This window comes from Opisthocomus hoazin, chromosome 22, assembly GCF_030867145.1.
Source record: "Opisthocomus hoazin isolate bOpiHoa1 chromosome 22, bOpiHoa1.hap1, whole genome shotgun sequence".
Taxonomy (NCBI): domain Eukaryota; kingdom Metazoa; phylum Chordata; class Aves; order Opisthocomiformes; family Opisthocomidae; genus Opisthocomus; species Opisthocomus hoazin.
In genome coordinates this window covers 3,635,845-3,660,253 of record NC_134435.1, presented here as the reverse complement: position 1 = coordinate 3,660,253, position 24,409 = coordinate 3,635,845, and the positions used below count along the sequence as shown (strand labels likewise).

Genomic DNA, 24,409 nt, shown 5'->3' with positions numbered 1-24,409 from the left:
CATTAGTATGGTAACGCACTCGCAGGTCTGTAGGATGCCCCAGAAGCTAACAAGAAATCGCAGCTAAACAAGTGCTGACCTCGAAACGATGAGCATTTCAAAGCTGTCGTCCTCTTTTCTGAGTATTTTTGCCCCTTTGTGGATCAGGGATCCTCAAAGCACCGTGGCTGCACAGCTCAGTGCCACAGCCGGACAGTGCAGCTCTCTGAGCTAAATTAGTTGGTGGGGATTTTTTGCGTCGGAGTATGTAAATAAATATCAATATTCTAAACGAAAGACCTCCCAGTAACGAAATATTATTTATCTTACATTTATCTTAAAACTAAACAGCTCTGTCACGTATGTCCCATAATAAACAAATTACGAAAGAGGAATTTGATTTTATTGGTTTTATTCAAAGTGCACGCATTACGTATCAATTTTAACACCAGATTTTTCACAGTTCATTAGAGACGTTGTCAAAACTTTGGGTGAAGCTCATTTCGCTTCCCCGCCAGTAACAGGAGACATCGCAGCCTGCCTGTTTGTTGGAGTTTTATTCATTCCTCGCAACAGTGACCGTTTTCAAACCATATCAGGGAAACCGGCCGCATCACTGGGGAAAGGCACTTGTGAGCAAAGCACATCTGCGCACGCAGTCTGAATTTGGGTCTTTTTAGGCGTGAACTCAATATCCCAAGCAGGGTTACTGACAATAAACCCCAACATCTTACCTCCGGCTTCCTGCGACCAATTAGCACATGACAGCGCACTCGCTAAGGATTAACAAAAAAATACCTTTCTTATTTTATCGACACGAATCCTTGAGTGGCAGCCAGTGGCTTTCCGCATCCCAAATATCTGAGCGAGCACACACACCCGATACAGACGTCACTGCCGTCTCGGTAGCCGTGCCGCCGGTGTCCCTGGGGCATTTTGGAGGCACTCCCCGGGGCTGCTGGCAGGGCACGCCGCTGCGCGATGGGGATGCTCGGCAGAGGGACCAGAGCCAGAGGCCCTTCGGCAAGCCTCAAGCAGGCTGCAATCTCCCCGCCGGCAGCGGAAATCTGCCTCGGCGAGGATCATAGGATGAAAACAAAGACTTTGAAACCACGGAAGAAATTATTTTAAAGCTCGTCAGCGGGATCTGCAGCTCTTGGAACAACGTTTGCAATGAGTAATTGTAGCTACAAAAAAAAAAAAAAAAAAAAGGGTGAGCATAGCTTCAGCCGAGCCCAGCTTAGCAAGAACCCTGCTAATGCTGCTTCCCTCGCTGCCGCAGCTCCCACCGGTGCTCCGGGCGCCCGGCCAAGCCCCCCTCAATCCACAGGTACGGGAGCTTCTCCACACAGAAATCACGGCTCAATCCTGCAAGGTGCTGAGCACTGACCCAGCCCAGCCAAGGACTTCAGCGCGTCCTTTCCTTAACGGTTTGAATGCCGGGAGCTCACTGGGATTTTTTCATCTTTGCTGGACCAGAGTTAAAGTTTTCAGCAACCGCAGGATCCAGTTCTGCCTCTCAGACGGGGAACGGTTCTCCAGCACGCAGCAAAGCTTTTGCTGGACACAGCTGCCCGGCTGTGGGTGCCCAAAGGGCAGAGCAGTGCGAAGAGCCGCCGGACAAGCACACAACGAACACCGAAACGCAAAGCCCCGTCTGCTGGCTGAGCTGCAGCTCCAGGGAAACCTCACCGGCTGCTCGTGCCGCTCTCCCCAGCGTCCCTCGGCCTTGCCACCAGTCGCTGGCGGAGATGGAGGCACCGACCTGGCGGGGCTGAGCTCTCCCGCTGCTGGAAGCGCAGGGATGCGCGGATCTGCAGGAGGGCACGGGGCTGGACCGCGTGGCAGCTGCCACCAGCCTCGGCTGCCGCGGGCTTGGGGAACACCGGCATGGGCAGGGGAACTCCTGCTTTCCTTCCAGCTTGCTTTAGTTTCTAGAAAAGGACTGTTCGAAACTGATTTCTGATTTATCTGCCACGTCCTCACGCAGAGCCAGCAATGGCAAAGGACAAGCACAGGCATCCGGAGGGGTCTCAGACCAAGAAGCAAAGCAAGCTAAGCCACTCTCTCTACAAAATACCTTGTCTTAGGGGGTTTGTGAGATCAGGGTTACAAGGAATGAGGGACACCATTTAAACACCAAAACACTGGCGGTCGCTGTATTAAAGCGGTTTGCATCTTTGTTACACCGAGGCAGCAGCTTTGTCAATAAACTGGGCCAGCTTCACGTCTCTCTTGGTCAGTCCACCGCAGTCGTGGGAAATCAGAGTTATCTGAACCTGTCAGAAAGGAGAGGAAAGGGGTCACACAGCCATTCTGATCTCTGCCGCGCAGGCTGAGCGGCATTTCACCGGGAATGCCGCGTGTCTCTGCAGTGAACTGGTTTTACACGATGCTCCCTGCAAGCAGCGAGCTGGAGCCCCACCGCTCGTGTGAACCAGGAGACGTCGTAGGTGGGGAGGCTTAACAGAGCCTCAAGCCCAACCAAAGCGAGCCCCTTCGCAGAATAAAACAGGCTTCGCATTCTTGGGTTTCATCCAAGCAGAGGTGTCCGATTAAATAACTCCTTCTTTACGCTTAAATTCCACGGATCGGTTTCACGAAGAACCTGGGCCGGTGACCAAGCTGCCAACAGCTGAGTCAGGGGCTCCCGCGTTTTGTTAAAAACCAGCACCCTGAAGGTGAAAAAATTGTTGAGCTTGCTGCAGATTAATTTCAAAAAGAAAAACAAACGGACTGGTGCATTTTGCTATGACACAGCTGCCTGCACGGGTTTGTTTAGACTAAGCCAGATGACAAGCTGGGCGTTACTTCGTCTCGCCTTTGATGAGATTTTGGGAAGAGAGAAGAGGGGGAAAAAAAAAAAAAAGATAAAGTCTGAATATTCTGAAAAGTCAAGAAAATCATGAGGAGTAGGTGACCTGTGTCCGCTGGTCACTGAATGTCCCTTACAGAGGGTGGCCCGAAGGGCTGGGAGGAGGAGCGGGTGCTGGGGTGCCTCTGTCAGGGGGGAGGCCTGGGGGGGTCCTGCTCTGGGGGTGGTGGTTCCTAGCCGCAGGCTGCTTGTCCCCGGGTCCTTGTAGTATATTTTTAGTGGGACTGCCATAGAGTCACCAAACGCTAAAACAAACAACTCGATACAATGCAATGAGAAGTATTAGAAAATAAAAACACAGGCAGAGCAGTAATTTCCCCCTCCACACAGCACCTTTCACTCGAGGGCTGCAGTATACCTTGCAACCCTTGTAAATATGAGACCACCATCAGTTAGGCAATATTATAAACAAATTTTATAAGCTGCTATGTTGAGACATAGGAGCCTAGGATTTTTTAAAAAATCAAACTGAAACGGAGACTGCCGGCTCCCATTTAGGTACCTACGCATCAACGGGCTGCGACCCTACACCGCTGGGCTCCCGACTTGCTGCACAGAATGGAACGAGAGGTGGTGAGGAGTTTCAAAAGAGTCATTTATTCAGGTTGGCCAAGTAAGAGTTTGCAGGCTTCTATTTTACTTTCAGATCTCAGCCAAAGAGGTGAAGCGACAGGTCCAAACCATGCAGCCAGTAGAAATCGCAAGGAGCTTGATTCCTGATTCCTCACCACTACAAATACCTCAGCATCTCCATAAAATCTCAAATCTCTTCATAAAGACTCAATTTCTCCCCATTCGCCTACATCCTCCTTGTATATAAGCTACTAAAAAAAGACAGAGAGAACAGGCCTGAGGTTTGGTCTCCTTAATTTGCCATGCCTGTAACGAGGGCTGGTGAATGCGTTACCTTGCTGTAGACATTGAACCATTCCGGGTGGTGATTCATCTTCTCTGCTTGCAGAGCAACGCGCGTCATAAATCCGAAAGCCTAAGGAGAGAAAGAGCAAAGAGGAAAAGACTTCTCCACTCGCCTGGACCAGTGACAGATCTGCAAGATTCACTCCACAAACCTCAAGAGCTCTGCAGAGGCTCCAGGTTGCTGCAGCTCGGGTTTGTGGGTGTTAAAGGAGCGTTTCGTCTCCTCACGCCACCGATGCGCTTCCCGAGACTGCTGAAATCATCCCCTGCTGAGCCCGGCAAACCACTCCGCGCAACGCTGCTTACTCCAGGATTCAAAGCCATTGCACAAGAGCAATGATTTTACCTTTGGTACCCAACAGGGATTCTAAACATCCACCCCAGCACCCCTCATCCCTCGCCGCATCTCAGAAACGCGCCGTTTCTAATTAAGCATCCGGCCACAGTATTCCTGTACCAGACAGACGCCGCTTCCAGACACACAGCCTCGCACAGAACTATGTTGCTATTTATTTCACTGGGGGGAGAAAGGTGGCAGGTGGGTTTGCCCCTCTGCTTTATGAGAAAATATTGTCCCTTAAAATGAGTTAAAATCGGTTTCCCAATCCTCTGCCCGTCTACTCTGCACAGCGTGCTCCCCCAGGACGCAGGTTTTATCACAGGCTCAAGAAGAAAATAACAGCAGGCCCTTGCCAAAATACTTAGGAGCAAATCACCGCATTCTAAAGAAAATTAGAATGTCCATGTAAATCAAGAACGCAATTACGCGGCGGGGCCCGAAGGGCCTCGGTGCGTGAGCCGGACGCCTCTAAGTCAGCGGGCTTTGTTCATAGCGAGCTCCATCCGTCGGGGTTCAGGACCTGAACTCACAGGCAAAGCAAAAGTAACATCCACATTACAGTCTGGTTCGTATTATAATACAACGAGAGCAACAAAACCCTACCTGATTTAGGTAGTTTTTTAGTGCTAATTTCTGGAAGAGCATGTATACAGCCCGCATTCCACCAAGCGATGGCCGTTTGAAACAAACATGTGGTCAATGAATAACATATAATGGTTGATAATAGTTTCAAGTCTTTTTTCCACTCACAAATTGCAAAAACCTTTAAGTAAAAAAACGCATCGGTGCCTGGATGAAGTATGACTTTGTCAGTCACTTTGCCAGTCAAATGAATGCAAACGTTATAATCAGAGAAAATCATTCCAAGGAGGTTTGTCATTTGGAAATCACCAAACTGTCAGCAATTAAAAAGCTTTTTTCTTTGACCCAAGAGCATTCCAAAAATCGGGAAAATCTAACTTCCCTTGAAGCTCTCGCTCGGTTTAGTTTTACTTTGAGTGAACAATTACTTTTAAAAATTTGCAAACGTTTCAGCAGTACGCTTTGAAGCGGGAAGCTGCAGATTGTGCATTAGATGCTAGCAACAATTTGCAAAACTTCTGCATTTATAGCGCCGAATGATATTCCACTGAAATGTTTTCAGTGCGTCCACGGGCTTAACAGGAATCCTATTCCCTACACAGCAATCTATACACAGAAATGTCCCCAAAAGGTTACAACAGCAACTTATCTGCAGCTAGATTGCCTTTGTACAAACAAGCAGCTAGGGAAAAAAATAGATTAAATTTACGAAAACCCTACCAGGTTCACGTATTCTCTACCAGTGCCTGTCTGTCCAGTCCAGGAGCTCAACCACCTACGTCTTTACGCTGGTTACTCTACGCAAGGACAACTCACTTCCTCGCTCCAGCGGAAGGCAGGCAGAGCAAACCACCCAAGCCAACGAGTCAACTAAATTCATCTGCCCTGCAGACCTTCCTTCACGCTTTGTGATGACAAATCCTCCCGATCCGTGGCCCACCAAGCCCCCCAATCCGTAGCCCACCACGCCAAGCCCCTGCCTCTTCCCCCCAGACAGTAACGAGTCTCCAGTTGGATAAAACAGTCGTTGGTCATTTGTCTTCCCGAAGAGCGGTCAACCTGGGGCTGTCCGAGTCACGAAAGGGAATTCATTCGGGCAGAGAGGACCCTCCCTGGGACAGGTCCTGCTGCCCACTGCTCCGGCTGACCACGACGGTCCCAGCCCGGGCGAGTGGGTGCTACGGCAAAGGACGAAGCACGCTGGCGCGTCAGACACATCCCGCTCTGCTACGGGATGCTCTCCCTCGCTGCCTGTTACCCAAAGCAACTTCATTCTTGCATTTCAGTTTATTTTAACTATATGCAAAAAGTATCTCCCAGTAAGAAAATGAGCTACAGTTCTACCGAGCAATTTCACCAGCGCAATCTCCATTAAGGTCCTAAATACTTCCTTTGCTAATTAAACGAATTGGAACGCTATTGTTTATGGATCACCTTTATATTTGTAGAGCCGTAACCTTTCTTTGGGAAAAATACAGTTGGCTCTGGAAGGAAAAGATATTTAGGTTTGATTAGATATGAAAACACTATTACACAAAATCAGTTTGGACATTTCTTCACGTCTTGAAACTTGATCAGTAATTTGGTCTAATTGGTGATCAAGGAAACTATCTTGTGATCAATTAAAGTAATTACCACATTCCGGCAACACAACCAACCTTAATTGGAGCAGGAGTCTGCACTTCTTCAACTTTAATTAAAAATAATGAAAATTATTAAGCAGTCTGCAGTGCAAGATCATTGTCAAGCTTGCACCAGTGGGCAGAGTTTATCAGACCATCACACATTTCTTGATGAAAGTGGGGCAAGTACTTTACTCACGACAGTAAGACCCAACCCAATCCTGACTTTCGCTATATTAATAACAGAGTTCTGCAGCCCCTCAGCCCCCAGCGAGAACTTTTTCAGATTTTTCCCTGACAAATAAAGAGACAGGAGAACGGACGGACCTGAGCATTTCCTAGATGCCACTAGAAAGTATTAAAAGATACTTAGATGTACTAAATATTATAAACAACTCTGATATTTCAGTAACAGGCATCTTAGGCAGACATTTTCGGCCTAATCCTTCTAGGACGTTTGGACTAAAATAACATCCAGGCACACAGGTTATTCTAAATAAATTCATCACATCACACAAGTCATGGCAGACTGCAAAATCCCTGTAATGAGCCCCAAACAGCACCAGAACAAGCGCTGAGTGAAGCAGTTCTGCACAGACAAGGAGATGCCTTGGGTGTGCCAGTCTGTCTCTTCCCCTTATGTGTTTTAAGATTGTGAAAGAAGGAACTGAAAACTAATGGCGTTCCAGTCGAAACATCACTTCTAAAATGGTTTTTAAATACTACCAGCCACAGCATGTCTCCATGAGATAAAAATCAGGGCTACTCTTGGAAGAGCAAGTTAACCTAACGAAGTAAAAAAAACCACCCCAAAACACTTTAAAAAAATTCAGCTATCGCATTGTGTTTTGGGACTGCCCAAACTGCTTTTGAAAGCGACAAAATACGCATTCACAAAGTAAGACTTAATGTGACTTTTGTTGCCTGAGAACGGGAAAAACCAGGGGCAGGCCCTTCGGTGTCAGGAGTGGGAGGAAAGATGAAATTCCATCCGTCCCTCCGCACCGCACAACGCCTCTCGGCTCCGGGAGAACCGCAGGATCCCGGAGCTAATCCGCTATTATTCTTCCTTTCACACTCCTGAAGCGAGGAATCCATTCATCTTAATACTTTTTAAACATGCTGCTTTTGTACATCGCTTGCCAACATTATCTTGATGAGTTACACATCAAAGCAGCACAGGTCGATATGTCGTGCTAACACATCACCCGCCCGCCAGCCCCCGGTGATGGATTACCCCAGTGCATCTCCAGAGCGGAGCAGCTGACAGTACTTGACTCAAAAGCAGAGATATTCAAGAAAAACAGCTGAAAGGCTCAACAATATAACCATACACGCTTCTTATTTATTTATTTTTAAACGTGTACGCTATGAAGAGCGTACCCAGGCTTCTTAAACCCTCCGGACACTCAGCCAAAGAAACCATATGCTAATCGCAAGTACATTAAGGTTTCTGCCTCCCATCTGTCATTATAACGCTGGAGGTAGCATTAACCTTGACCTTCCGCGGCACGAGGGCTACCTGTCTCCCCTTCCCCACCCGCCCGGGCTGCATCCACATCATTTATCAGAGGGAAATGAATCAATAAAACAAGTTACGGTGACATTGTCAAACAAAGCAGGAGATTTGCTTTCCTACATTTGCTTTCCATTCACCCCAGTAAAAAGCACCCTTGCACACAGTATATGGCACGTGTTCTCCTTAGCAGTTTGACACTTCTAACAACAATAAACTCCAGTCATTAAGGTTCACTTCCAAACTGCAGAAGCTTTCACACATCCAGCTGACGCTACTACCTAACAGCGAGCTACAGGCCAGCAGATAAAAGCAAAAAGCTCTGTAATGTCGAGCTATTTTAAGTTATATTTAGCTAGTGACAAGGGTTTGACAGTGTCAGGACATTTTCTGTTCTGTTCTCAAGAAAAAAGCACGGTTTGTTTTATTTGAATTCTATTTACTCCGTTAAAAAACACTTTTACCTTATAAATTTGCAAAAATCATCTCACAAGGCCACACTCTTCATCTGAAAGTGACAGCGCAGTTAAAACACGAAAAAGAGGAATCCCACCAGTATTTAGGAAGGTGATGGCAGCGCAGGGGAAAAGGTATTTGTTATCAAAACCACGCGCCCATTTTGGGATTCTTCCCTGTTGGCATCACCAGCCTGCCCGGAACACCCCCAGGGGCAGCAGATCCACGGGGCGTTTGGTATTTTCCTCTCTAATTTTTTTTTTTGGCCCTGTCTGGATTCATTCACGGCATAAAGCAGGGGAAGACCTTCCCACTGCTCTTCCCCTTTTTCATATCATTCCAAAAACAGCAGGACAGACATTAAGAACGTAATTAAATCATGCCCCAAAACAGAGCTAACCTCCAGTTATCCACGTCGCCATCTCTCCGGTGAGAGTGTAAATCTGGGAGAAGCCGGCCCAGGCGTCGCGCCCGCGTTTCCCCGCTCCCTCCATCCCACCCCATCCAGGCATGGGCAGCCAGCGAGGTCTGAAGGTGGACAACACCTAGCAAACCACAGGCAGGTAATTTGTTTTTCTCCTCTTCCACAGCCCGAGGAGCAAAACATTGTGAATTCAGCCAACCTTCCTGTTCCCCAAGCATCGCCCAGGGACAGGGAAAGCAGCGCTCCTAACTCTGAAAGGCATTAATAAAGGGAAAGGATGGAAGAGGAAGGCTACAGACACACCGGCATCTACCGAGATGCCATTTCTGTCTTCGTAACGAAATGTGAAACTTAAAAAACCCCACCACTATAATTTCCAACTTAATTGTCTATGCTTTTCTGTGTTTACCATATCCTTTTAACATCCAGAGCTGACTGCTCGCATCCCCCATGCTTAGCCGCACACATCATTTATACAAAAGTGAAACGCTGCTTTGCTCTCTAAAAAAAGTTACCTATTTATATTCCTGTTGCAGCTGTAAACACTGCTCTCCGTGTCAGATCTGCAGCAGCGTATGTGAAAACCTTTACACCATGTTCTACAAAGAACGCTGTTTCTGTCTCCCAACACTTGTTTACAATTATGTCGGTGAAGAAACCGGCTCGCCAGCTCTATATCAAACATTTTTGACAGCAAAAGCACAAACACTGATCTATTCTAAGTAGTTTGCCACTCTATGTAATCTTGGAAAAGGCATTCTTGCCTTTGATTCTAAAATGTTTATACTTCATACATTATGCAAATAGTTTTTATATATTAAGAAATAACGCAAGCAAAGCTCAAGTTAAATTAAATTCTTCAACAATAACCTTGCCAAAGCACTGATTTTCCTATAAAAAAAATTATCCCAATTTGTTGATCTTACATTGGATGAAACATACTGTAACAATCTTCATAATTTATGTCCTGTTGGGACACTATGATTTAAAGTAACATAATACAGACCAGCATCACTGCTAATCTAAACCACCTGACCAGATAAACAACAGTTTCCCCTGCTCTCTTCATTGAAGGTATTTCTGTTTATTGTCATACGATTTACCAATTTGAAGAACATGAAGAATAAATGGAGGCAAAGCGAAGCGGAGCTGGGAGGCATGGCCTTTCCTCGGCGGGGACGTTTCTCGCACAGGTACCGGTACAATGTCAAGAGCCGCAGGGGATGACAGACGGCAACGCCAGGAATGCTGGCCCGGCAAAGGCCCAAGCCGCTCGGCACAATCCAGACCTGGTGCGGCACTGGACGCGATGCCGTCCTGATGATGCTCGAGATGCAGCTCTCAACGAGGTCCGAGGCAACGGCTTCGTGTCCCAAGCTCAGCAGTGACCTAAGCTGTGACGTCGCTTCGTCACAAAGCAGGTGCGAGCGGAATCTGCCTCACCTGAGATTGAACCGGTCTGAAAAATACATATAAATTCCCAGCTAAGGCCAAGGGATGCGGGGATCAAGGCAAGGAGAGGGACTAAGAGGAATGCAGAGAGCACTGACCTGCTCTCAAAGCCTTCTCCTTGCTTTGCTCTCCTCTTCCCCTCCTGCTCGCCAAGCGGGCAAAACACCCTCGTGCGCAATCGGCACGGCGAACCTCAGCTTTAGCTTTTCTAAGCCTGTTTCCATCAGGATTTTCGTAACTGCGGAATGCAGACCTATTTTTCTGATATGGGTGACAACACGATACAAAATGTTACATCTATTACCTTCTTCCTCGTCTCAGCTTGGCTTTTCCAGCAGCCTCGGCGCTGAGAATCATTTCTCCGATTCTCATTTTTATTACAGTAAGCGATTGCACCTGGATTTCACGAACAGAAAGCAGACGATGTTCTCGGTGATTCAACGGACAGACTTCACACCAAAATTAATCCCCTGTTCCACCAAAAAATTTTATAGACTTGATGGAGTAGAAGTGAGAGAACATGGAGATGTCTTAAAGCAGCAGAAAAACTTCTTTCTGGGAGCGATACAAGTTTCAAGCCTAGACTCCACCGGGTCAATACAATCATATTACAAAACACATTCGTTTGCTTATAGGTAGATAAAAATAATCATTGTTGCCCATAAAGACTACTGCAAAATAAGCTGGCATCCTAAATCCCAATCAAGCCTGGAACAAGGTCCCATGATATTTGTCATGTATCACTTCATATGAATACTCAAATGCTTTTTTTCCCCCCCTTCAGTTCTACTTCCTCAGCACTCTAGATGAACATAGCCTCATAAATTTTATTTATTCAAAAACGTAGATATCTAGAATAGATTTTACAGAAAAAGAAGGAAAATAAGGTTTCCCAGGTTTCAAGACTGAACTAGAACATGGAAGCAATCCTCCAGCCATGTAGTCAGCTAAATGTGGCTCTCCACCTCCCAAGCCATTTTTGTGTGCTTTGTGCTTGAAAATGGAATATAAATGTTGCACTTAGGAGGTTTACACCAAATAAAATAGCTATTTCAAGAAACATGACTTTTTAAAATGAGCTTTTTGCACCCTACCTAAAAGCATTAAATACTACGGCGAAGCCCCCATTAACTGAGCACCTGCTAAAGCAATCAGTCACTTAAAATAATAAACTCTCCTGGCTGTGCAACTGAAAGAATAATGATAATTTTACTTGTTAAAGCAAATGTTTGGCCCAGCAAATCAAACCCCTGGCTGTACTGTAATAAAGCCATCACACAAACCACTATAAAAATAAACCAGTAACAAGGTGCCGTTAGTCCCCAGTTCCAACCTTCTGAACTCCGACCTCCCTGTCGAGGCACTGCCCGCCGCCGCGCTTCGCGCTGCACAGCGGCACTGAACCATCCTCGGTCGCACGACGCCAGCCCACGCCGCGAAGCCACTGGAAAACAGACCAAATCGATTTGCTTGGCTGCTCCACCTCAAAAAGGTGCTCAAATCCTCTGACTTTATAGAGCTCAGGCATGCTGCAGAAGAACAGAGCAGTTCATTATCCCATCGCACCATGTTTTGGATGGAACAGACCTGGCTACAGCAGAACAAAATGCTACCATTTTCCCCAATGCTTCTTTTTACTCGCATGCGAAGGGATGATTTCATTCTGTAGATGTGAAAGTGAAGTTCACGTGCTGTCCAGGGTGTTGGTAACGTAGGGAGCACTCAGTCAAAAATCTTCTTGGTCTTTTGGCCAAGACTACACATAGTACCAGTTTAACAGCCAGGATCTTCTCTGCTGAGTATCCAAGGGCAATCATACCCTGCCTCTGATAATCCTCTATATCTCTGCCATCTATGATCCTAAGAAAACATCAGAGAGCCATAAGAAAGGCACTGCTTTATGATGGATTAAGAGAAGCAGCAGCTGGTCTCCTGACCATTTCATCTCCCTCTACCCTCCCACACACTACGCAGTCAGCTTTTTTGTTTTAGCCTGTTTTTTCAAAAGACAAGGTCAATAATTCGAACATGCGACAGAGAAATCACAATGGAGGTGTGACGAATTTGGAGATGTCTTCTGATTATCTTCTTGGCCAAGCCAGGATCTATAAAGACCTAACGCTATGAAATCAAGCAGACATGAGGAACATTTACTGCATATCCAGTCCGGGAATGATTTCACTCAACCGAGCTGCTGAAAGTGCCCTACTGTATCGTCGGAATGGGTCTTCATGTTTGGACACCTCTTATAGTACAAGACAGCAGATGACACACGGGGGTGGTGAACTCGGCAGGAGACCTACCTGGGCCACCACTGGCAGACTTTAATTTATATTGCACTAAAAAATTAAAAATATTACTTTGCAGACCAACATTTGAAGTCTAGAAGTGACAGAGCCTTTGAAAAAAAAGCAGGAGCGCGCAAGCATCTTCCCAGACAACAAGTTTCTTTGGGGCATCCCTCAACCTACAAATACTAATTCCGAGTCCTCCACTGAACATCAAACTTCTTTCAGAAGTCCCTAGGAGCACAACACAAAGGGAAACCCTTTGCACAGCTCTGTTTGTTTTTTTTCATTAGATTGGGCATCACAAGACGCCTGCATAAACACAGCCTCCTGGGCTTGTACAATATTTTTTCTTGCTCCAAGCACCCACCCACCGTATCACGGAACAAAGACTCTCCCAGCCAGGGACACCTTGGTCACACACAGACGTGTATTTAACTGCCTGCTAGTCTTCTCATCACAGCACGAGGAAAATCCCACAATATCATGAAAACAGGTCCTTCCCCTCCGATCCTAGGAATAAAAGACGTTTTCCTACAAAGCACCCTTTGCAGCCCTTAGCCTTAAGCCCAGCAGTGCTGACTCAGCACGGGGTTCCCCACTGATCAGCACGTTCCCCACCAAACGCCTCCAAGACATCACAGCCAGATTTACATTCGTCCAAAGCAACTTCTCATCTCAGCCCAAGAAAATTAAAGGAAGAAAACGGCAATGGGAGGAGGCAGAAGGGAAGCTCTCCCCAAAAAAACCTACACGAAGCGGGTTTGCAGCTTTATAAAAGAGGAATGAAAAAAATTACACCCTCCTCGCCCCGATAAACCGCGGCCCTGCCAGTGGCTTTCCAGAGCAGATGTAACGTTTTAGCCCAACGTGATTGTTTGTGAAAGAAATAATTCTGATCAAAACCCGAAATTGCAGCCAGCAGAAGCGCTGCACTTCGTCACGTTAATCCGCCCTGACGGGGAGCGGCGAGCGGAGATTCCTACTGCGAGAGGAGCAGATGCGAAAGGTCAGCGCCGGCCCGCGACTTCAAACCCCTTAACGTGTAAAACAGTGTGCATTAAAGCCTGAAACGGCTCACTGCAGGATTAACGGATGTCCGCTAACTGGGTTTGATGTGCTTTCGGTGAGTAATGGTTAATTTTTAAATAGGGGCGTTGCAGTTTTATTCCAGTTTATTCTGCCAGCCAGAGTCCATTTTTAATGACAATCGCAGAGGATAACATCCCGAAGCGTGGCTCGCCTTCATGGGAGTACGAGAAAGTGAGAGCTGCTGGTGTAAAACAGCAATTTATGGTTTGAAAATGGAGTCCGGCGTTACTCCAAAAGCACGGAGATGCAAAAGGTTACACAACCAAGAGAGATGTGCTGTTTACATTTAATCAGCATCTTTCCAGCACCCCCATAAAAACAAGCTTTAATGCTTAAGGAGTTGCAAGACACCAGGTTTCCTTAAAAGAAAAGGTAAAAAATTATTCTGAGTGGCTACCTTCCACAGGAAAGGCAACATCAGTCTTCTTTACATTTTCCCAAACGAAGGTGTCCAACTTAACTCCAACCCACCAATTTTCCATTAATTTTCCAAAGGTGGTTTAACAAGGAAAGAGCCCGACCCGCAGTTAAAACCGAGCTGACCTGCTCACGTTTGCGCTCCTTCGGTACGGATGCGCCGCAGCCCTGTCCCCGCGGCCGACAGAACGTTTGCTCTGTTTAATTCAAACAGAGTGAACGGTCAGTTTGTGCGGCTGCAAAAGAAAAGGAGAAACATTTCTTCCACTCCAAATCTACAAGACAGCTCGTGAAATCTAAAAGGCACTTTGACAAATAATTTCTTTTGCAGTTTCAGATCAACGCGTGCAACAAGTGTAAGGCAAATGCTAGAATAATTTTTACTTGAGTGATAATAAATCCGTCTCTAAGGAAAGCATTTGTATTAGAGCCAACTGGAGAGCAGCCCAAAGGTCAGCTGGGCAGATTTAAGCACTGGCCTGCTTAAACGGAGATACAACAGGTCTACTCGGTGGGGCAAACTCAGCAATTAGAAACGCCACCACCCCCAACAATTATAAACAATAAAATAATGGTTTAGTCTAGGGAGAAATACAACTTCGCTCATCAAGAAAATGAGCAACCCTAATTACAGTTAAGTCACGTGAAAAATTAAACTGATGCAACTTCTGCGATGCCTGGGGTGGGACACCTTGCATGCCGAAGGAGATGAAGGACACATGCCCACTCCGAGTCTTCAATTTAAGGATAATTAACTTTTTAAAAATATGATTAATGCCATGACATTTCAAATAATCCTGACAGCCCGATACCAGTGGTAGTGCCATGATGATATGACAGCGGTGACACCAGTACTGCGATGGTACTTGTCCCAGGCAGGTGGGAAGCGAGGGTGGTGGGATCGGTGCAGACAGACCCTGGCTGAAGAGGAGCTGGGATACTGGGCAGCACGAACTGGAGCAATCGCTGCCCATCACCTGCCTGACTTCTTCCAGGCATGAATTTCTCACACGCGTTGCCACCATGAAGCTGTCATGAAGGGACTGATGGATCGTTCCCAGACTTATAAGCAAAGGCTAATTGTGAAGGACTTCAAAAGACATAAGAGGTTGCCGATGCACTAAGACAACTCTATTTAAAACAGAAAAACGTTGCCAAGTGCAAAACCTTGGTCTGAAGATATTCTGGAGCACTGGCTGGCTTTACATATGGTTTTGTACCCTGCCAGCCACGAGAAGAAAATCAATCCTGTATTTCCCAACTCCCAGCACCAAGGATTTAATTTCTGCCTAGACGCAACCCCGCTGCATATCTCCAACACCCGGAGCTCCTGGCTCTGCAGAACTCCCCGCTGCTGGCTGCCAGGTAACTGGAAGCATCGCTGGCCACGGGACACGGGCACCAGCGTCATCTCCTCCTCCTACTCCTCGGCCAGGGAAGGGACTTGCCAGCTTTCAGAGGAACCACCTCCCCAGAACTTCTCCCTTCATTTCACCCAGACCCGGAGCTCCCTGACCCCCGCGGGCAGTGCCAGGCAGCGTGCGGGCAGGGGGACCACGGCCCGGTCCCGCAGCTGCACCCTGACCCTCCGACTCGGAGGCGAGAGCGGCATTTACTCAGTCAATCACAAGAATAAACTCAGGGAAGGTGTGACCATCCAGGAATCATATATTTTTACTGTGCTCCCCTCCGAGACACTTGAGCCAGTTCATTCACTGCAGGTTAACCTCTGCCGGTCCCGAAAACTTCACTATCCATTTCTAATAAAGGAAAATGTCAACAGGCAGATACGCCAGAAATTCATTATTTTCAGATACAAAGATTTTCTCAACTCTGTAAATCCACCCATAAATAATTCTGATTTATTGTAAATCGGTTATTGTATTCATAAACGCAGGGAAGTTAGTGAACAGCATAACTACCCAAATAAATACTTTCATAACTTTGCAGGTGCACAAATCATAGCAATATGGGAGAGGACTCAAAGGATAATGGAAAACGAAGCAGTTTAGGAAAGACTATATGAAAACCAGCACCTACCTAGGCGGACAAAAAAAAAAAAAATCATTTATTTTCATTCGACAGGCAACCTAACCCAAAACTCTAGCAGAGGGAGCGAGCAGAGCGACACCACATTAAAAATAGCAATTCCCCCCCCAATGAACGAAAACAGGTTCGCCTTCAGATTAGCAGAAGTGACAGTCAGGGGCTGCGGCTGCTTGGGCTTTGAGGTTAAACACAACTGACATGAGCTGCACCTGAATCCAATCAGTCCCCCAGCTCGGAGAAGATTCACACGCGAGGACTAAATTTGTCACAAATGGGTTGGTTTCCGATCCTCCCGTAGCCAACTTGCTTGATTCTGACCCCCATTTAACAAATCAACTTAATGGGCACTGGGAGTGCTATAAAACTTAACAATGGAGTGATTTTAACTTTTTAAAATATAGTTATGAAGCAAAATGTTGGAGAGCTCCTTCAATACTGGAAATCAAATTAAATCTAGACATTTTTTAACAGTCTTGACAGATATAATCCTAGTTACCATGTAAATTTATGGTAAGCTGCTGTGATATTAGCCACAGGTGCTACTTTTAATATATGGCCCGCATCTGGCTGGGAATAAAATTTCTCAGAGGACTGAAAATGACCTCACTATCAGACAATGGAGAAGAAAAAAACCCACAAGACCGCTGTGGCATATAAAAAGCTGGAGATGTAGTCCACCACCGAATATTTAACATAAAATTCATTTTAACTCTGCAGATTGCAGGCTAAAGGATATTATGTTTTCAATATGTAAAAGGCGTGGATGTATTTCAGCCAAACAGCCAAAAGATTAAGTACATGAAGTGGCAAAGAAATACACTGCCTACGTATATAAAAACAAATTTTCCAATCTTTGATCAAGGTGGGACACAAAGTGACGTGGTGGGAGTACAGAAAGGAAGCATCGACACAGATCACACTACAGGGACTGGCACCGAGTATCACCATCAGAACAAATACAGAGTGTTCATTGCACAGCCTACCAAATTCATTCGGATGTGTAATTGTGATATTACAACAAGGGCGATCAATTTAAGGGGCCAAGTCTCAGTATGTCTTCCCACAGATAAAGGAAAATAATTGGTGTTTCAATGAGGGAGGGGGGGAAAAAAGGCATCTACTGTAACATGCTTTGTCTGACTTTTTTTCTTGATATCAAGTAATAGAGCTAGAAAATTTAGAAAGGAAATGCAAAGTGAGAATAATTTATTTAAGTTCTAGATTTTTTGAGCAGCTTTAAGTAACCTCTCAAACCCAACAACTGCAACAAAACACATGTCTCCGCGCTACACACTGTCCCCCAAAGCGTTTACTCGCTGTCCTGTCCACTCAGGCTCATCTTCCACCCCAAAACACAAACCGTATTTAAAACGGCTTTTAAAACTCTCAGAGAATCTGATTTCCTGTCATTTTACAAAATGATGTTAGAGCTCTTACGGAGACTTCCTACGTGAATTTTTTTCTTTTTTTAAAAAAACAACCTTAATTAAAAACTTAGCCTATAAAAGAAAGCAGCTGTAAGTGCTGAACCTGACCATCAGCAAACATGCCCACCTTTGTAATTTCCTAACTGCATTTTCTGCCTCTGCGTGATTACCTAAGGAAATGCAATCACACAGGCAGTTGCCCCTTAAACCCTCTGGTCAAATCCAACCAACTTTGACAAGAGACATGGAAGCCTCAGAGTTAAGATGTTCCTGCAAATCTGGCGAAAGCGAGCCGCGGGGTACGGGACGCAAAGGGCGCGCTCAGCGCCCGGAGCCCTGCGCAGCCGGGACCGGGCTCCAGACGAACGCAGGGAAACTCAGATTTTTAAGGCAGGTCCATGGCCTTCGCAGGATCACCCCTCCCCAGGTGTACTGATCTGAAACGCCTAGAAAATCCCACAAAATTCCTGAGATACTGGCCAGGACATCGAGGTGCTCAGCAACCCTTCCCTCCTTTGATCTCTGACTTTTAACATCAGTCCCACCATTTCTGCAGTTCCTTTTCTGAGTTTGCACAACGAAATTTGGGAGAAGTTACCGGCATGGTCTGGAGGCGTAAATTATCCTTCTATTCCTAAATTTACTTGAGCATACTGGAAGTAGAGGGCTTGCTCCAGGGCTGGAAGAGCAATGTTTTCTTTTAGTAGCATAAAGACATGAAAGGACAAGAGCGTGCCTTCTTGATGCCACAGTGGCCCGTAAGCCTCGCTCGATGCTTTTCTCTTCCCTGCAGACAGGGAAGGAGGCCCTGAAGAAGCTCCCCGAAGCGGCTGTGAGGTTTACAGAGGCTCACTGACACCCAGACGTGTGGCAGGGCTCGAGACGTGCCATGGAGGGGCCTGAGCCCACCCACTCTCCAAGACCTCACTCACAGCCAGAGGTTTCTGCCGAGCACATGCTCCTCGCGAAAAGCCACTCAACCAGGCAGCTCTTGAGTGAGCACACCCGAGCGAGGGTCCTGGGGGTAAAAGACTCCGATTTTAACTCATTGCAGCCTACCTGCTGTTCAACAGCAGCCATAACACACAGCAATTGTGAGGCATAAGAGGAACGGATGCATTGGTGCCATCAGCACAGCTCTTCCAGACACGGCGCTCTCCTCTACAGCTGAGCTGTGTTTGCATTTTTTCCCCCACCGTTGGTATATTTTGTATTTTCTACAAGATTCAGAACACCCACCAGGAGCCCATCTCACACTGAAAGCAAAGGGAGGATGGAGCAGCACCCACCACCCAGCACCAGCACTGCCCAGTCCAGGATGCTGGGACCAGCGCGTGGTGGGCACCCACAGCAACACAACCAAAGGGCTCCCAGCTGGTACCCCAGGCTGGTTTCCAGTTTGTTTCAGAGAACTGTACCTCTAAGCCCATTTTCATGAAAACGTATCTTCAGACTAACAAATAGCACAAGCGCTTTCAAGCTCTGGGTTACAAACTAATTCCATAAGCCAGAAGTGTCATTAGCTTGTCAGCCCATCGCTGATCGCTTTTAAGCAAGCTAATCTCAGCCTGAAAGCTTCAGGAATCTAAATAACTCTCGTTTCACAGAAGTTTCATTTCATTCTCATGCTGAAAATAATATACATAAACCAAGCTCATGTCTACACATTTGCACGACTTTATAATAAAAGTTGTGTTTATATTCTTAACATCTGTTGACACACACACACTTTGTAAACCTGGCATAGATTTTAAAGCCACAGAATTTTCCATGCATCATGAACATTATCTGCGAGAAGCAATAAAAAAAAGCAACGAATACATTAATCATACAAATATCATCTGCAAAACATAAATCTGAAATACCTTTCATGTCAGCTCAACTACTCTTTTTCTTTTTTTTTTTTTTTAAAAACACCTGATTTAACACCATCTGTAAAAGGGCAGCAGGAAGATCACCGAGGAAATGATATTTCTCCGTCCTTTGACTTTTACTAAATACTCACACGTTAAATACTGTAACCAGAGTATTTATTATGTGAAATGAAAGAAGTTGTACCTACAAGTTCGTTTTTTTTCCATTGCAGGACTAAATTCTCCCGAAGCACAATGCAGGTATGTCATTTGTTCCCTAGGTCATAATAAGCACAGTATTTACTAATAGTTATTAGAAGCATAAACATCACTAGGCATATCTGCATAATCTTACTTTACTTTCAGCTTCAACTTATCAAAAGGCAAATACTCTCTAACACCAGCTCGGGATCCAGCACCCTTGGGATCTGCAGGTCGAGCCCTTTCCTGGACTGCGGTCAGAAGGATGGCTTCTGCCCTGCGCAACTGCAACCGGGGACACCGCAGCTCTTTCCTACAGATCTGCAGGGGAAATTCCGCCTGTAGATATTGGCTCACAACCTTGACCCAACCAGGGCTGCGCAGAGGACCCACCTGCCAAGCTTGTTCTCCTGGCTGGGTGCAGCAAGTTCAGTTTTGGAGCCAACTCCCAGCCTCTGCTCTCGTTTCTGCCTCACCCGATATCCATGAAGGGCAACCAAGACTGCAAGGGACTGTACCGATATCTCCCAAACAACACAAGTGGCAATTTTTTTTGAGTACCCTTTCTAAGTACACTTCATCATTTACCAAGGAGCATATTTAAACAAACTCAACTTCCTATACCGGTACGTGCCTCATCGATCTTCAAATTACGAAGACATATGGATATCTACCCATGTTGCAATATAAATCTACACAGTCAAAAAACCACAGCTTTGTAAGTGTTGCCAAAGCAACGGGTTTTCTAGATATCTGCCGGTGGGGCACACTGATTTGTCTCTTGACCTGTCTGTTGGCACGCTGCCTAAGTCCATCTGATCGAGCTGACATTTACTTACAGCGTGCAAAACCACTTTTTCATTAACTTTAGGAAAAAAGTCATTTCTAGTCATGCTGAATCAACAAAGACTTTGACCGTGCCCTGGCAGAGACGCTGTTTCACAAATGTTTGAAGCACAAAGGCTGAAAACCTCAGCTCTTCCAAGGGTCATTTCTATCTCATCGGTGTCAAACGTGCTGATCTCTCCTGGTTGCTCCAGCTCTTGAGGGGCCTCCACATCTCACCAAGGTTTCATGTGAGCTCCCTCTCACGGGCTTCCCTCCTTCGCTGCCCTATGAATTACCCGATACAGTTCTATTTGTTCTGTATTAATGTTCAGGTTTGAAGCGCAGTCCAGGAAAAAATGTACTCGGGGCTCCGGACGTGCTCCCTGGACCAGCACTGTCCTGCTCGGGAGCTGGGTTTTTCTGCAGTTGTTTCCTCTTTAGCTTCTGCCCCAGCTCAAGAGGGGCCGGGAGTACCTCACCCACCTTCTCTCTACTACCTGGGCTTTCCTCACCATGAAAACTACTGTCTGAAACAGCAAAGAAAGGGCCAGCGTTACAAACTGTTGTTTATCTAACTCACTGTGATTTTCTAAAAACTCTTCGTCTGGGTTTTGGCATAGCCATGTCAATAAACGGCTCACAGCACAGCTCCTGGTCCCTACCCACACCAACAAAGCCAGGGGGCTCCTGAAGCCTGGAGCTCGGTGCGTTCCTCCCACAGGGAGGGCAAGAACCAGCTCAGTGACAACCACCACCTGAACAAAGCCCCGGGTCTCCCCTCCCACCCAAGAAAGCGCTCACCTCTCCTTCAGAAACAAAACAGAAGGGAAATGCATGCTCCTGAAATGCGACCTTTTTCTAAGCAACGTCATGACTCCTCAGAAGGCAGGTTTTCAGGAGAACGTAGCTGACCACAGATCTCCAGATAAATTCAGTACTTCCAAAGAAAGTTTGTAACCAATGTCCAAGACGCGTTCTTGTGAGTTTGAGATGCAGCTCAGGATCCTGACACCAAATAAAAACCCAGCGACGTCTAACCAGCGGTCTGCCGTGCTGAAGACATCACAAGATCAGCTACTATGATTCATTCAAGAGTATATTAGAACTCTGTCTTGCTGCTTAGAAGGTGAATCATATTTTCCCCACCTTATTTGCCAAAAGTTTCTATTCTTATATTTACCTATTTTTCTCAAGTTTTTCCCTGACAAAAAGGAATCCCACTGTCCATCAGTTACATACTTCCAGCACCCATTTACAAATGCTAGTAATGAAAAAAAAATCAGGATCAAATATTATTTTTCTAATCCCATGGCACCAACCCTGACATTGACCCTAATACTATAATCAAGAAATTGTAATATTAGAACAAATCTACTTAACACCTTCAAAACTGAGCTAATTTACTCCACCTAATGAGATCAGAATCAGAGAGCAACCCGTTGAGGCAAACCCAAGAGAGTCTGGCCCCACCAGGATACTCCCTGATTTCTGAATATAAGTATTTTCCCATCAGGATCATATGGAAATTAAAGCAATTAATGTCCTTTATATTAAAAGCCATACATAACAATAATTACCTGATTAAAATTTTTGAAATTGAACTCTTTGTAGATGGCATCTCTTTCACTTAACTCGGACCAGCCTGAAGCTTTGAGATCGAGCAAAACTTGGCTCCTCTCCTCTGTCGTCAACCAGTGAGACTGCGAAGACTATTGAGGAAAAAAAACAGAAACACGACACGAGTGAGGGTGAGGTTCTCCTCTGTACAACAGAAAGAAAACCACACGATTGAATTGTGGTTAGGTATTGTACGAAGGTAAGGAGGTGGAAAATTCACTGTGCAGTTTCTTGCCTTTTATAATTTCACAGACCAGCTTAACTTAAAACAGCCCAGGGACACCGTTCCCGCTGGGTCAGTTCAGCTGGGAGAAATGCTTTTGTACAAAAGCAGGGGAGAGCGGCCGGCCCTTCCGCAGGCACGAACACGGACACCAGCACACCTGCACCCGCCCCTCGTTCATCTGCACCATCTTGACACTGTAACAATCAAATTAATTTTCAAATATTCCATTCTGTCATATAAACAAAGGATTATTTACATGATACGCTAAATGTACAGTTACGAGGTTAAAAGGGGTATCAGGGGAATATCTACTTTAAGACAGAAGCAAAATAGGAAATCGTATTCCTAACAACTTGTATGGTGCTATTCTTAAGAAAGGAACGGATTTAAAGACAGCAGCACTGTGGAGTTCTATGAGCAACAAAAAGCTTTTTAACAAGCAATGAGAAGAAAAAAAAAATTGACAATGCAGACATAATTACAAGAAGTTACAAGTTACTCATAGAAGCACTAGATTCTGCGAAGCACCTATGTTTCAGTATGTCTTCTTCTAAGCAAAATGAGCCTTTCTGAAGCCGTGGGGAGCACAAAGGTAACAAACTGCACCCTCTGCTTCAGTATCCGAACCTGTGCCTGAGGCTCGCACGAGGCCAGAGCCAGAGGAAAGTTCTGCGGGGCGTTTGGAAAAGGTTTGCTATTTTTGCTAAAAGCAGAGACTCAGGGCACAAGCGATCACTCAGACGATATGCTCTAACAGACAGGTCTCCACCTCGTACGATCAGCAGAATGCTTTAACGGGAAGAACTTCTCTCGCTAGCACAGCGGAATTCAGACCGCTTTAGCCTTTGCATTAGCAGCTAGCACAGCTTTGTGAGAACTTCCAGCAAGGAGCTGAGCAATTTCGCTCCAGAGCCTCGCCACGGCCCGGGAGGGCTGTCAGCACCCTCCGCCAGCTCCGCAATTTTTCACTCCACAATTTTTCACTCGGGTTCGGGCTGGTGGCTCTGCTCCAGGGACCGGCACGAGCCCCGGTGCCACCAGATGGGGCTGCGAGCCCGAGCAGAGCGGGAATTAACGCAATTAATGGCACCCGAGCAAGGCTTGAACATGCAGGACGGCCAAAGAGCAACTTTTTCACCAATAATTATGGGACAAAATTAAAAAAATTCCAACCCCAACAGTGTGAGTCAATCTAAGAGCATCACTGCCACTGTTTGTGTTCAGTGGGATACGTGCAGCCCAAGAGACAGGGTTTACAAGGCCCAAAAAGAACTAATTCAGGCACTTTACGTTGCAAATACAACTTTGGACTTGCAAAAATACAAATATTGGATTTGTTGTTGCTACAACTGCAGCTGCAGGTATGATTTTCTTGCATTCTTCCTTTTCCAAGCATATACAAAAACACGCCAAGGCTAACGGCTCTTCTGAAATTGATTATTTCACCTGGAAAGAGATTAAATTAGTAGGTTAATTTACAAAATACGATGGGGGTGAGGGGGAAGAGCTAGCGAAGCCCAGGCCCGCGGCCGGGAGGCAGCACAGAGCTCACCCCCGGGGCTGGCAGCGGGCACGTCCTCTGCCAGGTCTGGGGACGCCGCAGCTCCCGGGGCCTCGGCGAGGCGACGCCGTGACGCGAAATCCGACCACGCCGTTTCCAGCAGAAACACGGGGAGCCCCGGAGCATCTCCCTCAGGAACGGGCTGCGAAGAAAGGCCCCAGTCTGTCGCACCCCACGGCGGAAAGCGGCACAAATTTGGTTGTAAAAGGGGGAAAAGAGCAGATTTGTGACCCTGCCCACGCGACACGGGGGTAACCCCTGGCGATCGGTGCTGTTCCTCTGGAAGGAGCTTGAGGGAAAGAGTCATTAATTACATTAAAAATTAGACATTTCCCGCCGGAGGGGTGAGGGTCGAGGCCTCCGCGTGCGGTTAGTTATCAGCTGGTGGTTAAACGGGCACTGGACCGGGCGGTGGGACACACACACACAGCCCCCCCCCCCTGCCCCCCGCGCCCCTCACCATGGCAGCGCGGCTCCCGGCCGCTCCCCGCGCCGCCGCCCGCAGCGCCAGCCGCAGCCCGGCCCCCCCGCCCGCCATGGCCGCGCCCCGCCTCCGGAGGCCAACATGGCGGCGGGGACGGGAGGGAGCGGCCTCCACCTCCTTCCCGCCCTGCGGCGACGGGCCCGGCCCCGGGCAGCGAACCGAGCGACCGCCGCGGGCTGAGCCGGGCAGGGACCCCGGGGAC

The 24,409-nt window shown here is 46.7% G+C and overlaps 1 protein-coding gene across 1 annotated transcript; it reads right to left on the bottom strand.

The window, feature by feature from the left end:
• Window positions 1-374: 374 nt before the first annotated feature.
• PCBD2 (pterin-4 alpha-carbinolamine dehydratase 2) lies at window positions 375-24,261 on the bottom strand. Its single transcript, XM_075441727.1, has 4 exons — window positions 24,184-24,261; window positions 21,897-22,028; window positions 3,762-3,842; window positions 375-2,258 (listed from the first exon to the last, which is right to left on the bottom strand). Exons 1-4 carry the CDS (start codon window positions 24,259-24,261, stop codon window positions 2,163-2,165), a joined length of 387 nt encoding a protein of 128 aa, XP_075297842.1. The 3' UTR covers window positions 375-2,162.
• Window positions 24,262-24,409: the final 148 nt, after the last annotated feature.